At 49.2% G+C, this 16859-nt stretch overlaps 1 protein-coding gene across 8 annotated transcripts in view; it reads right to left on the reverse strand.

Moving 5' to 3' along the window:
• The window catches only part of PALM2AKAP2 (PALM2 and AKAP2 fusion), a 451783-nt gene that overhangs the window by 29645 nt on the left and 405279 nt on the right, over positions 1–16859 (reverse strand). For 7 of the 8 annotated variants that reach the window (XM_059141746.1, XM_059141744.1, XM_059141742.1 and 4 more), the window contains one exon: positions 1419–3819. In XM_059141746.1, coding sequence (XP_058997729.1) covers positions 1419–3819 — 2401 coding nt within the window. Of the gene's footprint in view, positions 1–1418; positions 3820–13351; positions 13510–16859 lie in introns of those variants that run through there. The other variant, XM_059141749.1, reaches the window with a different exon arrangement.

A 16859-nucleotide genomic window follows, 5' to 3' on the forward strand; every position in this document is an offset into this window, starting at 1 on the left:
CTGTAAGGGACACCTGATTGGATATAGTGAGAAGAATATAGCATCATTCTTGTGGTATTCCTACCAAATATGCATTACCTGAAGGCACCCATGTGAAAGCATAGACAAACCTGAATTGAGGGACATTCTACAAAATTGGGCATGATGGAGCATCAGTGTTGGCAATTTGCTCTCGAATGGTTCAGAATAAAACATATTTGTACTATACTCGGAAACTTTTCCTTAGGTTGAGATTATTTCAAAACTAAAAATTAATAACTGAAAGAGTTACCTTGAGTCACTGTAGATTTGATGGAAGCCACGGGTCAAGACGGGGCTAGGATCTGGATAAACCAGGTCAAATGCTAGCAAGTATATGTTACAGTCATGCTTTTCAGACGGTCTCCAGTGAAAGAAGTTTCCCCCTCAGTCTGTCCTGAACCAATACTTTTAAAAGACACAGAATTCCGCGTTTGGATTTGAGGACAATATCAAATTGCAACAAGAGTGGTCAAATGCTCGCTCTCCCTGTCTGGATTGATTCTCAGTGTGGACTGGTAACAATCAGTTTATGGACTAGCCCAGACCACACTTCGAGCAGCATTTTCCCGCACTAGGACGTGTGGTGCTCTGACTGCCATCATATCCAAATGGGAAATAAAAACCACTGGTCACCCTGTTAATTCACAATGGCAGCAACATGAATTACCACCATAATTAAATAACATCAACCATTTATACAAAGCATTCAAGAAAGGGACAGCCCAGGCAATGGGAAGGGACGAAAGACCTTTAGGGTAACTCCATCTCTCCAAATGTGGTGAAGACAGGCCAAGAATGAATGAGACCGCCCTGATTCCAAACCAACTGCATTGTGATGACTAAAAGGAAGACCAAGCCAATCCTACAGAAGAAAGACAAAAACATCTGCTATGGGTCAGTCTGTAACACAGGGTCATGACTGTCATTGCTAGGAAGGGACCTGGTTTGGAAGGGGTTAGCAGAGCACATCCCCCAAATCACATGGGTTTGATTTAACCACAGAGACCAAGGGTCAGGCTACTGACTCCAAGCCGGCCCCCACACGGGCTCGCTCCACCAGGGTCTGTGCCACACACGGCCCCTCCCAGAGCCAGAGGCAGCCCTTTCCAATAAAAGAAAATAATTCTCTACTAAAGCAAACTCAGAGCAGAACAACAAGAAAGAAGCGATTGCACCCTCAGGGAAATGGCACACCAACCAGGTTCAGGGTTCTTCTTGGGGACATTCTGACTTCAGTTGCCTGTCCCTGGATGCTAAAACCCTCAAGTCGCACACACACACCCCGCCCCGCCCCAAACATGAATTCTAGCCACACACAGAGGAGGCTCCACAACAAACACATAAGCTGAAATCAAACTTTGTGCAATGCATTTGTGTCTGGCGCGCGCTTGGCTTACCTGGAGCGGTTTTGTAGCACGACGTCCGGGAGGGCAGCGACGGGGCGTTCTTTGCCCGGGGGCTCTGGGTGTTCTGCAAGACTTGCCTCTGCCTCTTCAGCTCCTCTTCCCTCTCCTGGGCTGCTCTGATCTCTTCCTCGATCATGGATAAAGTCCGCTGCTTCCTGGACCTCAGCTTGAAGGGCCCAACCATCACATCGGACTCCTGAGTGGCCAGGAGTGAGGCTGTGCTTCTCAGCTCAGCTGCCTCCGAGTACTTGCTGAAGTAGCTCCCCTCTGGTCTGGTCTCTTCCATGTTCACAGGGCCACTGGGCTGCGCTGCCGGCGGCGACTGGGAGGGCCCCCTTTCCCTGAGCACCCTGTCTTCGGCAGGCAGAATCTTTGGTAACACCTCCCTTTTCTCCTGAACGGGAGAGGACACCTGGGGTGGCTCGAACATGCTCTGAGGCTTCTCTGAGCCGGGAGCCCCAGTTCCGGCTTCTTCTAGAGTTGCCCCAGGTCCCTGCTGCTCTGTCCCACCCTTGCTGGTTTCGGACACGGCTCTATCCACTTGCTCGGCTATGGCTTGTTGAATGGCATTCTGCACCAGGAGACCAGCCTGATATTCCAAAGGATCATCCACTGATGGCGAGTCTCCCAGTGTAGACGAAGGGGAATAGAAACCGTGATCACTAAACGACTTGGAGACGCCTTCTCCCCGGCCCTCTGAAGGGTTGTCAGTTTGTGGAGTCTGGGGCAGAGAAAAATCAGCCAGTGAGTTCTCCTGGAGGGCATTGGTGGTCTCGTTGGATGCCCCGCTGTCACTGATGTTGTCCATGCTAAAATCATTGGACAGGGTCTCCAGGACAGTGGTATCCTGGGACCTCACCGACAATTCATCCAAACCAGAGTCAAGCTCCTCTTGGGTGAGAGAAACATTGACTGACCTGGAAAACTGATCCAAGATCCCGGGGTCCTCATCCTTGACCACAGTGAGGACAGCCCGGGCACTGGTAAACTCCCCATCCTCTGCCCACAGTTTGGATAAGGGCCCGCGTTTGGAAGGCTCACTGTAGGGCCCTTCCTTCCCCTGAGGAGCTGTGCTGCCCTGGCCTCCCCCCAAAGACTGGCTGTCCAGGGCACAGCTGGCTCTATGCCCCTTGGCTGCTGGTGCACCACCGTCTTCCAGCGGTCCCCCGATGGAAGCTGGTCTGGGGATGGTCAGGGGCTTGTCTGAGTTGATTGACCCCAGAGGCCTGTAAAAGGGCTTGATAGAGAAGAGCCTGGGGGTACTCTGGCCCTTGGCCACCGTTGGCCTGGAGCTCTCCATGAGCTGGAACTGCTTGCGAGCAGCAGAGAAGTCTATCTGCTCGGTGACGATGTCCTCCTTGGCGTGGTCGGGGGCGCCAGCGTGCTCGCGGGAGGGGGCGGGGGCCGCGCAGGGCTGCGGCGGGGGGTGCTGCTGCTGCGTGAGCAGCTGCTCCTGCTGCGCCCTTCTCTCCTTGCGCTCCTTGTACTTCTTGTGCGACTCCAGATGCTCCTCGTCCAGCTGCTCCTCAATGGTCTTCTCCTGGGGAGGATTCCACCACTTGGCCGCGATGCCGGGATTCTTCTTCACCGCCTGGCTCCGAATGAGCTCTCTCCTTTCCTTTTCCAGCTCCAGCATCTCTTCCGAAGGCCTCACTTTCCTGACACAGTACTGTTCCTTCTCGTTCTCATCGTCCTCGAAGAGCCTGGAGGGCTTCTTGTCCTCGTGGAAGGCGCGCAGCTCAAACTTGGCCTCCTTCTTCAGCGTGGTGAGCGTGAGCTCCCCATCACGGCCCGAGCACCGCGAGCTGCTGGAGGAGCTGGGGCTCGCGGGGGCCTGGGGGCTGTCCCCCCGCAGGTCTCGGGGCTGGGCCGGGGAGTGGCCGTTGGCTTTTCCACCCTCTGCCATGGTGTCAGAGTAGCTGGTGCTGAGCTCAGTGTGGGGAGGGACCTGTCTGCCAGCTGCCCTCTCGGTGGGTTCCGGCTGGATGGCCGCGTGGGCAGGTGGGCTTCCGCCGCCCAGCACGATGGCTGCTCCGGGCTCCGGGGATGAGGTACCGTTGTAAGTTCCGTCCACAGCAGGGTCACAGCAGCTGGCTTCCAGCACCTCGTCTAGATAGCGGATCTCTCTGGCCACATCATTATCCAGAGCTTCATGGTGATCACTGAGGAGGCCGTTGTGGGGGGGTGAGTAGAAAGGAGAGGCGTGGTCCATGGAATGTGGGGTAGACGCGGTCCCGGGAACACTTTTACATTCTGTGACGGAGACCTCAATTTCCATGTTTTTGTGATCTGGGGGAAGGGAGCTGGATGCAGGCTCCAAGGGGTTGGCCCTGCTGCAGTTGTCTCTCTGGTTTTTTAGCCGGATATCATCCTCAGAGAGCTGGGGAGGCTTCTGGAATAAAGACAGGAGGAAAGACAGAGTTAGATACTAAATCTCTTATGGAGGTGAAGCCTTGAGAAATTAGTTGGTAACTGACACAGGAAGGAAAACTGAAACATGACAAGGTCTCGAGAACAGAGATTTTCCTTTTCCGATTTACTTTGTTGTGGTGATAGGTACCTAAACCTCTCCATGTTAGATTCTGTTTTTCTCACTGGGTCTCCAGAGAACGTTCCATAGATGTTAGCCCCATTTTTAAATTTCAATGTAAATGAAGATTCAGATCATCTGAAGACACTGTTCAGATATCTTCTGAAGTAGAAGAGATTATATACCATAGCCATAGCAACGGGGCAGAAATGTAATAGGACTATTTGTGTGTCCCCAAGTATAATAAGATGGTCCTCTTGCATAAGCAATACTTCTTGAAAACATGAGTCTCTGCCAGGTGTAATGCAGTTATTCTGGAGACAAGAAGCTTCTTGGAGAATTTTTCCAAACTAAAATACTGTAAAAGGGGAGATCCCTTCCAAAGCCTCTTAACAACTGCAGTGCCCCATTGCTATGACTCTTAATTCAGCATGTGCGCTATAAATGCCATAACCAAAGCCACTGCTTGCACAGTTCTAATCTCTGGGACTACATCAAAACAGTTCCTTAGTTAAGGACTGAGTAATTTTGCTTTGAAAAGTTAGTGGCCCGAGGCTCCTCCCTGGTTCCTAAAATGCTTTGTCTGTGATAGCTCCACTCTTATCATTCAGTAAGAAAAACCACATCTTCTTAATGTTTTGAAATAAATCCCACTTGGTCACCAATTGCCAATCCCACGCAATTTTGTCATTTGGCATTAGTAAAATTAATTTTCAAATTCTAGGATGATTTTTTTTCACACCCAAGGACTCTGGTATATCTTAGATAATTTAGTGGTAAATTGTGATGTTAACTAGGGAGTGTTCCTCAAGGATCTCAGGGACACCTTGGTCAAGTTTGTCTTCCTCTCTCAAGTTCATGCCGCATTAGTGGCATACTTCCATGCCATACTGCAAGGTGGCATTGTTTTCATGTGTGTCCGCTGTAAACGATTTTAAAATCTTAGAACATAATGCTAAAACATCACTTTTGGAGGACTCCCAGGGGATTCATTTCAGAGTCCTTCTAAGGAAAGTGCATAATTATGGATTTCTTCCTGAGACCTAGAACAATACAGGGACCCACCCTATGTGCTCTGCACTGCTGTCAGAATGCTGAAAAAGTCTCATGGTTCTCCATGAACTGGGGTTTCCCTCATTCTGCATTTTTTACATTCTCCTCCAGATTTAATCCCATCAGGTAATTTATGTTCCTTCTTCAGTCACAGGCAACAACAACTATTCCTTTGTCAACACTTTCTGGTCTTAGATGATCTTCCAGTCTAGCTCTGGTCTTTGTCCAACTCTGGTATTTAATACCATTAATGTTTACAATGCTAATACCTTTATTTTATTTTTTTACCATCATTAACTTGGGGTTCTTTTATCTTTGGAATGAACTCAAGAGGCATGTCAAAGATGTTTTTACTGCCTTTTAAAAACATTAACTAGACTCTCTTTTGGTAAGGCAATTGCCAGTGACATCTAGGTCATTAGGAATTACAGAAAATATGAATGCCTGAAACTCACTGGCTGCCATTCAATTTCAAATAAACCTAGGTCAAAATCAGCCCACTCCATGGAAAGCTGGAATAAACAGACCAACTGGAATAAACAGACCAACAAAAAGAGATACAAGGCACTGCTTCAGTGAGAATCCGATGATCTGTGGCCCTCCTGCCCCAGCGTCATTTGCCCAGTGACTTACAGCTAACATTCTTTACGGGACTAAGTAGAGCTTTTCTTATATCCTTTTTGATTTGGGGGGGTGGGGTAGGAAAATGGTAGGAAGCTACTAGAACTGTATTATGGTTGAAAACCACCGCCGTCCTAAAACATAAAATACTTTGGTTGACATAAGAGGAAAAGAGGGCAGTTAACAGTAAAGGAAGCTAAAAGGCAAATAATTCATTCTACGCTTCATTTAGTCGTTCATCTATTGATTAAACATTCATTAAACAAGCAGGAGGCTTATTTTGCAAGGTCATAATGAGATCAGCAGCAACCATAAGCTCCAGGAGACAACACTTCTTTCTTAACAAAAATTGGACTTCCTAGGAAGCCATAAGTCTATTTTGGAGTTTATTTACTCTGGTCAGGAGGAGGGAAGGGTGATCTCCTGTTGCTAATGACAGAGACAGGAGGTCCTGAGCCCAGTTCCACAGCACGGCCCAAGAGTACCTCATGTCTTTCTCCTGGTTGCTTCAGGTCAAGTGTTGGACCATGCCAAGCTGATGCCCTGTCAGCTTTTTTTTCTCTTTTAGAACTTGAAAATTATACCAAGTTTTTCCAAGGCCTATTTTCTGAAGTAGCAAGTGTTCCAATTCAAAATTTTAACTCTGAGAATAGCATCTGACAATACCTTTTCGCCGTGTCCAACACCACTACCATTAGCTTTGAGTCAGATACGAAGAGTCTCGTTCCTTGAATGCCTTCTATGATGTAGCAAACCGAGATCTTTAAAAATGCTAATTACTGGGACGCCTGGGTGGCTCAGTGGGTTAAGCCTCTGCCTTTGGCTCGGGTCATGATCTCAGGGTTCTGGGATTGAGCCCCGCATTGGGCTCCCCGCATTCAGCAGGGAGCCTGCTTCCTCCTCTCTCTCTACCTGCCTGTCTGCCTACTTGTGATCTCTATCTGCCAAATAAATAAATAAAATCTTTTAAAAAATGCTAATTACTGGCTAAAAGCCAGAGTTTGGAGTCCCAGTGTAATCTGCAACAATTCTGTTCCAATACATTTGTTTAAAACATGGAGACACTGGAGGGTGTAAACAGGAAACGGCTCTCTCTGCTTCCTGTTAGTTACAAGGGGGCTCCTCCCACTTCTTTCCACAAATTCAGTAAATTTTTCTTGATACTCAGTTCCATCTACGTCAGGTAGTAGTAGCTCTATACCCAAATCAGGGTAGAAGTAATCAAAGAGACAACGCTCATTTCTGGTTTACCACCATGCATCAGAGGTCCTGAGTTTTTGTAAAGTTGGGCAACAGTCGTAACAAAGCAAATTCCTGAGTTCTGTTCTCACCGGGACGCATCTACCTTCCTGCAAGATGGCCTGATGCAATCAAAGCCACCAGTGAGTAGCCCAGATAAATGGAAGTGGGCTGGAAAGTCCACAGCACAAATTTGGCAGGAATCTGGGCTTGGTGTCATTAAATGATGTTTTGCTTAAACCAACAAGTGCTCCTTGCTCCCTTTGAAGATTAGAAAGACTAGAATTTTCTCCATGCCTCAGGTAAGATGAACATGATTCCAGATTCAGATAAAATGCATTCATTAAATGAACTGGAAAGTCCTCAAAATAAACTGTGCCCCAATGCACCTGGGTGGCTCAGTTGGTTAAGCGTCTGCCTTTGGCTGTGGTTGTGATCCCAGGGTCCTGGGATTGAACCCCACCTCGGGCTCCCAGCTCAGCAGAGAGCCTGCTTCTCCCTCTCCCTCTGTCTGCTGCTCCCTCTCTCCCTCTGCTTGTCTGCTCTCCCTCTATCAAATAAATAAATAAAATCTTAAAAATACACACACACACACACACACCCCATAAGGGGCACCTGGTTGGCTCATAGTAGAGCATATGACTATTGATCGTGGGACCTGGGGGTCATAAGTTCTGTCCCATATTGGGCATACAGCTAACTTTAAAAAATATAACATAACATAACATAACAACATAACATAACATAGCACCAAACCGGATTTTGAAAGGGTGCTAAGAGACCCAAGGGAAATCCTTGGAGTCCCCCTGCTAACCCTCCAGGTGGAGCCCTAACAGCACAACACAGGTTACCTGCCAGCCTCCAGGCTTCCTGCAATAGCTAACAACCAGTCAGGATGCCTACTATTTACTTTAAAATATGTGCAGAGAGACCATATAATACAGCCGTGTGTGTGTCTGAATCAGTTTAAATCCTATTCCGGGGCAGACAACTGTCCTAACTGGGAATATAACCCTCTAAGAGTGGTCAACCAGGATCTAAACAGCAATTCCAGGTTCCGCAGGTGGCTTCCTTCCTGGGTAGTTCAGCTCTCTTTAACTCCCAAGGCCCCCTGAGGCTTTGCTAATTGGCACAGTTAAGGTGAGAAATGGGTTTTCATCAGTGAAATTACCGGATTGTCAATTAGCATAATAAACGTTAGAAATTGGTGAGATTGGTGGTGTTCAGATTTGCCAATTCGAGATGTTCTCTGGCCTTTCCTGAATAGGATTTAGGGACAGAGTGAGCATCGGGGCTTTATACCTTTGGGAAGGTGCTTGGAGCCCGAATACGAACAGCCCTCCCCCCCCACCCACCCCCGCCTCCAGCTCAGAGGACTCAGGACTCTGGTTGTTGAACTACTAAACAGTAAGGGAATCCTGCCTTTGTGAAACTGCTGCATCTATCTCCATGCCAAGTGGAGTTGGGAGCGTCTAGAATCTTCCAGAGCGGAGGTTTCTTTGAGGTTCACGACAGTAGGTTTTATGCCTACTTTTACAAATGTTTATTTTTTCTTTAATTTTTCTTTTTTAATTTTTTTGATACACAGAGATCACAAGTAGACAGGGAGGCAGGCAGAAAGAGAGGGGGAAGCAGGGTCCCTGCCAAGAAGAGAGCCTGATGCAGGGCTCGATCCCAGGATGCTAAGATCAGGACCTGAGCTGAAGGCAGAGGCTTTAACCCACTGAGCCACCCAGACGCCCCACAAATGTTTACTTAATAAATGTCTGCACAAGTGCCAGGACTTGGTCCAAGACCGGCTTTTATTATAACCTGGTAGCCAGGTAGCATCTCAAGCTGCCACTAGTTACAAAAATGTGTTTAATAGTTACGCAAAGCAAAAAAAAAAAAAAAAAAAAAAAAAAGTTACGCAAAGCAAATTATATGGGTAATTTACAACCTGGGGGCCCCCATGTCTCCTGTGAAAGTTCTGCCAGACCCTAAGTAAGACAATCATGTGACTCTTCTTGGAAGAACAAAACTCCTTTATAAGCAGGACTCATAACAAGATCTCTCAAATCTGTTTTGAGAATTTGATTAGATAATGTTGTTTAAAAGCACTATGTAAGGAGGAACTGGGTAGCTCAGTCAGTTAAGCTTACCACTTGATTCTGGCTCAGCTCATGGTCTCAGGGCTATGAGATCAAGCCTGTGTCGGGCAGGGAGTCTGCTTGAGATTCTCTCTCCCCCTCTCCCTCTGTCCCCCAACCTCATGCGTACATACTCTCTTCTCCCTCTCTCAAATAAAATAAATAAATAAATAAATAAATATTTTTAAAAAGTATTATGTAAACTGCAGAGTGTTTAGTGTAAATGTTCCTTAGTATTAAGCATCTCTGACCTCCCAATCTTTTCCTACCTCAGGTCCTCAAATGTTCATTTTAACTAAAACTGAGCACAATTAGAAGATGCACTTGCTGTGGCCATAATCCAAGTAACTGCATAAAATAGTGGTCTCCTGTCTCTGAAAGTCCAAGTCTGAGAACGTGGTTGAACGGAGAGTCGAGAACCACACCCCCTCCCGCTGTGGACATGCCATGTTCACAGGGCATGTGTACACATGCTCTCCGCTGATCCTGGTAACAGGGCCCTTTGGCGTGCAGGAAAAGCAGAGTTTTCTACTTTCATTTTAGAACTTCAGAAGAAGAGGTTTAGAGAAACTGGAAGACTTTTCCCGAGATCACCTGACTAGAAAGTGGCACAGCCAGGATCTGAAGGCGGGATCTTCACATTCTCTCCAGATACCTCAGCAAGTGCCCTCTGTGACAGCAGGCTTCCAAACTGACTAGGAGTATTATGTTCAGAAGGGTGGGTGGTTTTTACTAAAGAGTATTTCCTTGGCTTTCTGGTCGACATTTTGCACCCGTGAACCTCTAGAAGTGATGAGAGACTCACGATCTGGCTCCAGAAGTCAGAGACCCCTCTCACCTCTTTATCCAGAACCGAACAGAGACAGACTGTTTCCTCTTCCTACCTTCTGCACTCCCCAGAGGGCCCTCCAGTTAGAAAGGAGGGTCTGACTTCCTGCTCAGTCTGGGGATTTTACCTTTCCCACTGGCTGGCCTCTTAAGGAGCGTCCTCTGCTTCCTCCAGCAGCAACCCAGGGGCCAAAGATTCAGATCCCACATCCCAAGCATTGCCACGGTCACCAAGCATTAGAGCTGTGACTCGTCAACAGCACAGGTGAGATTCTAGAAGACTGTTTTTAATCTGCACACAAAACACAGCGGGGTCCTGACACCTGGCGTGCTGGGTGATGGACAGCAGTGTGGTCTTTCTTCCCAGGGCACCTGGGCCTGCAGCTGGGCACGTCATGAGCAGAAAGAACTTGCAGGAGGTACTTTTTCCTTAGCGGATCTGGCTGGGCCCAGGGGGACAGCAGGAAGGTATCCTCTGCTACAGGGGCAAGCAAGAAGCTGAAGCTTCCACTGCGCTTTCAATGCTGGTTGTGTTCACAGCTTCCCCGCCGACTTCCCCATCACCCTAAGACTGTTACCCCTTGAAACCCCCTGTTACCAGCTGTGACCTCAGGGCTCCCAGCCTAAATGCACAGTGTGACCCAAATCACTCACACCTCAGGAGCCCGCTGCCCCACCAGCTTTCTCCTCTGAATAACTCAACTTACTTCCTACTAAGGCCATGATAGTCAAATTAGAAACATGCTTCCCCAGATAATAGGTGACCTGATCCTTTAATCCAGTTATTTTTAAGTTTCACCAAAAATACAAACTCATTCTTGGCCTAGGAACAGAGGCGTGGCGATAAAATGTAACTTCCGCATAGCTGTGCAACCAGAGAACATCTCCGTTTTTTCCCTTCTTACCCTCTCTCTCTTGCCTAAGTCGAGTTCTGATTACACAGGACATGACTGCTGTTCGCGGCAGAGAATTGGTTCTGTGGTCCGTGTGGTGGAAACCTCTAGAATGCTTCTTATGGGACCCCACTTCCTGGCTGTGGTTTCTGTCGCAAAGGGAAATGGAAGGAGGGGACGCATCCTGGCTAATAGATCCTGCCCAGACACCTGCAAGATGCCCCCATGAGGCTCCTAAACTTGATCCGACTTGGAGGGACTGGAATGGAGCTATGGGTTGGAGATCTGGGGCCGAGAGGTGTCACAGGGCAAGGATAAACACGCCTTGAGTACCTACATGCAGAGTGGCAAGGCCTGGGCCAGGGCCATGGTGAGGGGCAGAGGGGGTGGTCCCTGAGCTCTGAGGGGGTCCCTACTCAGTAGCAAGGAGCCTACGACCTTGGAGGGAGGGAGTTCCACCTCCCATAAAGACAGCAAAAAGCACAAGGTGGAGGACGTGCTAACTGGGAAGAAAGTCCCAGCCCTGTTCCCCGGCGCAAACTGGGCTGGCTAGAAAGAGTTGAGGGAGACCGCTGAGAGCGCCTGAGTTCCTCAGCAGCTGGCCTGCAGCTCTCGGGCCCGAGATGGTAGGCTCGGGGGCAGGCTGGAGAACGTGCGGGGACTCTGAGGAGGCCCCTTCCACCCACCGCTGTGAGGGAACAGAGAATGGAAATATCTGAGAGCGCCCTGCTTCCTTCCGTGGTTCGGCCTCAGGCCTCTGGGCCAGGAAGCGGAGGGGAGAGGCTATCACCCCGGGCCACATTCCAGTCCCAGTCCCAGGCAGCCTTTCCTCTTCTTCCGCCCCTCGCAGAGCTTCTTCCGGCCTGGAGGACCAGGGGCCTGTGCGGACTGTGGGAAGCCAGAAGCCTCCTCAGTCCCTAAGAACGACCCCTTCCTGGTTGATGGAAATAGGCCAGACTTAAAGCCCCTAAGCACTCCTGGGCAGGTGCAGGCTAAATTTAGAGCAGGCGGGCTCAGGGTTAATGCTATGACCCCTGATAAAGGGAGTGAACACTAACAACCGCTCCTGGACCTCCTGCCATGACACATTACAGCCAAGTAGGACGGGGACAGCTCTGAAAAGACGGTTCTGCTCCCACAGGCCCAGCCTTTCTTTCTGAGACCTTCCAAGGCCTCACCATCCTGCTGTTCTCTCTGGCTTCTGGTACAGATACAGACTTGACGATGGGATGCAAATACTTCTGGAAATTCCCTTCGTTGGGAATAAACCGTGTCTTGGCTCAAGCTTCTGTTGAAGGAAAGTGGTCCGTTTATAACATAACAGAGTCTCCCCAGGACCACAGCCTGCCCTGTTAACAGCACTCCCCTTAACCCAGCTGCAAAGTCAGCGGCCAGCTCAGATGTCAGACTACACATCTGGAAAATGTCAAGGTGTTGTTTGAGTAACACATTTAGAACTCGGGCTTTCCATGAAAGCAACTGAAGATGGGGGCGGAGGTGGGGTGGGGGCTGGAGGGAGGAACGAAGCTGTTTCCTTTTCTACAGCAACTGGTGAAAGGCTCGTTTCTTTCAGCTGCGTGGAGATCCATTCCCTACAGGAGTGACCGAGAATGGCAGCGGAGCCTTCAGGATTGCCCTAACTGAGCAGAGAGGCTTCCTTTCTGCTCCAAGAAGGTCAGGCTTTACTTCCTCCTCCATGCAGCAGACTCCGTGCCCTGTCAAGGGCTCAGATGCTCTTCTCCCCAGCGGCCCTTTTCACCGGGAGGCGATTTTTACAGGGCAGTTCCCCACCTCCAGAATAAACCACCATTAAGGCCGCAGAGGGAACTCTGGCTGCTTGTGCAGCCAGAACTTTCTAGGGTAACTAATTCTGCTGAAAGCAAAGGCAAGGCTCACTTTAGTTCTTTGTAACTCAGCTATGTCCCTCTTGGTTTTAAAATAGTTCAGGATCTTGGGTTCTTGCCTGGCCAACCACTAATGGCAGAGAACCCAAAGCTGAGCACCACTGAGGACCCAGCACAAATCTACTATGTTGAGAAAGAGAGCCAGGAGCAAAGAGGAAACAGTGCCAGACGCTTCCGAGATTAACCCCTTGTCCACAGTTGACACTCCAAATCTGAACAGTTCTGATGAGCTTCTCCTCCTGCCCCTCCTGGCTCCTACTTGGGACCGGCACACACATTCCCAATAACGCCCCAAGTCACTCCATGAGTGTGGCGGTTCCCCCAACACGGCCCTGTTAGAGACGAAATAAAGTCCCTAGAAAACCAGTTACCAGAATCACTGGGTCACTTGCTCCTGTTCTCGACCAGGACAGACACACACGCTCTTTCTTGCAGACACACACACGCTCCGTCCTCCGTGGCCCACAGAGGACCTGTGAATGTTTGCACGCGCTTCCTCTTTGCTCTCTAACTTGAAAGCGGGGAATCTGACGAGGTTTCAAAGAGAAGCAAGTCACCAGTCAGAGCTCAGCTGCCCCCTCTCCCTCCAGCAGAAAAGGACTCCCCAGCTCAGCCCTGCCATCCCCACTCCCAGGCCCCCTCCACCAAGACTGGCCTCCGAAAGGAACCCACTCCTTTCAGACCAGAAGGAAAAGGACAGTCAGAGAGGTCAGCAGACTCGGCTTACCCTGCCCACAGTGTGTGTCTCAAACGTCCCCAGTCAGAACTGCCTCTTTTCCCAGACAGATTCCTGCGCACTGGCTCAAGTTGGACAAATTCCTTCCGAGCCTCCTGACTGAAGACTATGATGTCACAGCTGCCCCTCCCTCTGCTCCCTAAAAGGCCATTCACACAAAGAAGGACTTTAACCTCCTTCAAAGAGGCCCGGCCCCTCCCTAGCGGCCCAGCCTGGAGGGCAGGAGCCGTCCACAGGCCTCCGTCCACAGGCCTCCGGGCCCCGCCAGGCCCTCTGAGGACCCAGGCTCTGGCTGACAGGAACCGGTTACCAGTGCCTCCTTGAAAAGTCACGGATGGGCCTTGGGCAAGCAGAGAATTCATATCCTGGTGGTGCTGAGGTGGCACAAAATCTGAAAGATCCCAAAGATCCAGGAAAATGGCTGAGCTAGATATAACAGATCTATGGGCATGTGTATCTATGAAGTAATAAATGCCCACATGGAAACTAAAAATTATTCATCTTCCTTCCACACAGGGGAAAACAGTTAATATTTTATGGCATTCCACCGCAGTCTCCTTTGTAGAAATATGTATTTAATAGTGTCGAGACCAGACAGTACATACGGTTTCGTAGCCAACATTTTTTTTTTAACTTTGTATTATCTCACACGCACTTTTTATGTCCTCTAACGGTCTCTGAGGGATATCATTTAAAGGGTTACGGGATGTCTCAGGGAGAAGTGGGCCCATTTTCTCAGAGCTCACCAGTATCTTTTGTCACCCAACAACAGCAACAACCCCCCGAAAAAAGATCTCTACGTGCCTCAGGTAGACACGAGTATCACACACATCCCCCACTCTCTGCCACAGAATCAGACCACCCAGCACCACACGCTAAGGCTAACGAGGGAATGGATGTAGGTTCCCCTGCCCAGGTACATTCAGAGTAGTCCCCAACTCTGCCCCCACTTCCCACCCACCTGGCCCCCTACTTTGGGCTGACCTAGGAAAAAGCTTGGCATAACTCTGGCTGGCTGACTAGAAAGTCGTAATTCAGGTCCCCGCAGGGCCACGAAGAACTCAGTCTGGAGAAGGCAGAGAGAGCAGATATCTACAGAGAACGGGGGGGAGGAAGATAAATGCCAGGCAGGATCCTGCACAGCCAGAAGTTCATGGTCTGTTTGGGAGCAGTTCCTCCTGGTAGAGCAGAGGAGGAACCCAACCTTGGTAGCAGCTCGGCCCTGCGGTCTGCGGCTTGGCCAGCAAAGCAGACCTCCTGGGATCCTCCCGAGGATACAAGTCAAAGGAAGAATAATCAAAGTAGATGGAGCCCAGGCAGGCCCCCTTTGAAAAGGAAGCTAAAGGTATACCATACTTGACAACTATTTCCAACCTCTAAATGAAATTTTGAATCTGCTGCCATTTATTTAGAAATCTCCAGGGGTTTCTCAAGGGCTACCTTGGTGATACCAAGTCACTAGGGAGTGCTATGGAAACTCTGAATTTATGTACCCTTTGGAATAACTGGAATGTTCTGTAGTATAGCCAGAGGCATTTCAAGATGCTACTTAACTGTCTAAAGGAACGTGAGGTGGGGAAATCATGTATCAGGGGTGGCGTTCTACTTGAGAGGGACAGAGCAGGAGACAGCCTTCCATGAAGAGATGGTTTCAAGCCAAGAGGCAAGAGTGGTACCTAGGACTTTCTACATAGTCATACCTGCCCTTCTGCTTGAGGGAAGAGATTGATATATATATTAAAAAATTATTTTAAATCTTCCCTGTTCACAAAAGAGAAAACATACACGCTCTTAAAGTACTATTATCTGAGGGGCACCTGGCTGTCTCTGTTGATGGAGTCTGTGACTTTTGATCTTGGGGCTGGGAGCTGGAGCTCCATGTTGGATGCAGAGATTATCAAAAGTACAAAGAAACAAACTTTAAAAAATAAATAAACTAAAAAAGAAAAAAGTACTATTATTTAAGTAGTAGCTGGGTTCTTCTTTTTTTTCCCCTAAATATTTTATTTTTAAGTAATCTGTGCACCTAGCGTGGGGCTCGAACTGACAACCCCAAGATCAAGAGTCTCACACTCTACCAACTGAGCCAGCCAGGTGCCTCATCGTTAGTGGGCATGCTTCTGACTGGAGTCTGAGATGCTATGGTTCATGACCTACTTGCACATACACACACATGCTCCCTGTTATGGGTTGAAACCCAACTTCATATGCCTAAATCCAAACATACAGTACCTCAAAATGTGACCTTATCTGGAGACAGGATCTTACAGAGGTAATCAAGTTACATGGTCATTAATCCAATACTAGTGCCCTTATAAAAAGAGACTTAGACACAGAGAAACACCTAGAAGAAAGACAATGTGAACATACAAGAAAGCAGGCAGCATCTATAAACCAAGGAGAGGGGCTTGGAAAAACCCTTCCCTACAGCCCTCAGAAGGAAGCATGGCGGGTAGCTGGTCTTTGCACTCCCGGTCTCCAGGACCGTGAGACAGTGCACTTCTGTGGTTCAAGCTGCCCAGTTTCTGGTGCTTCGTTATAGCAGCCCTAGGAAGGAACACGCATATTCACTCACACATGTGCACAATTATGGACACTCAGGCATGCACATTTGTGCACATGCATTTGTATACACACACACACACACACACACACACACATATCCCTCCCGCCAGTTGCAAAAATAGGATGGAGTTTAGGAAAACTGGTTTATACTCGGAGGCACAGGGCGAAATTCAACCAGCAAGGTCCATACAGGTGGCAAAAGCATACGCCGAGCCTCCCTGCCCTCGACGGCCGTGGCTCTCCTGTCAGGACTGAGCAGAGCTACATGCAGCGCGCACGCCTCACCGCTGCTCACCCCTCCACCTCCCCCTCCGCACGGCCTCGGAGCTTGGGGTGGTTTTCCTGAATTGACGAAAATAAATTAGACTGCCAGCTGAATGCTCCTGTGCTGTAACCCGATCTCCTGTTCAGTCTCTGAGGGTGTCTGGCGCTGGGGGAAGTGAAGCCATTTTGAAATCGGGTCCTGGTTGGCTGGGAAGCAGAGGGCAATTTGCAAGCCCCCAGCAGCCGGGGTCGGAAGGCAGTGGACGCTCTTCAGTCCACCATTCAGCAAGTATCTGCTGCACACTTACTGGGTGCCAGTCTGTGTCACACACCCTTCCTGACACAGCTTCTCTGTCCCTCCATCAACAGCAAGGTGGAGTTTCTCACTCATTCCACAGCCTGTGAGGACCCAGAGTCCTCCCTAGGGTGACACGGCTGGTCAAGAACAGAGCTCTGGCTAGAATCCATGACTCCCACCCACAGAGCTCTTCCAGGCTCTGCTCTGGAAGCCACAGAGGGCAACTCCGGAGGGAACCCAGGAAGTACGCGCAGGCTCAAAAGGGGTGGCAAATGCAAGAGACAAACAGGCGGTCTCTGAAACTGTGCACCTGCTGCTACGTGACTTTGGAAAGGCCATCTTTCTTTCCTGGGTCTCAGTTTTCTGGTCTGA

This window comes from Mustela lutreola, chromosome 12 (assembly GCF_030435805.1).
Source record: "Mustela lutreola isolate mMusLut2 chromosome 12, mMusLut2.pri, whole genome shotgun sequence".
In the NCBI taxonomy this organism is placed as follows: domain Eukaryota; kingdom Metazoa; phylum Chordata; class Mammalia; order Carnivora; family Mustelidae; genus Mustela; species Mustela lutreola.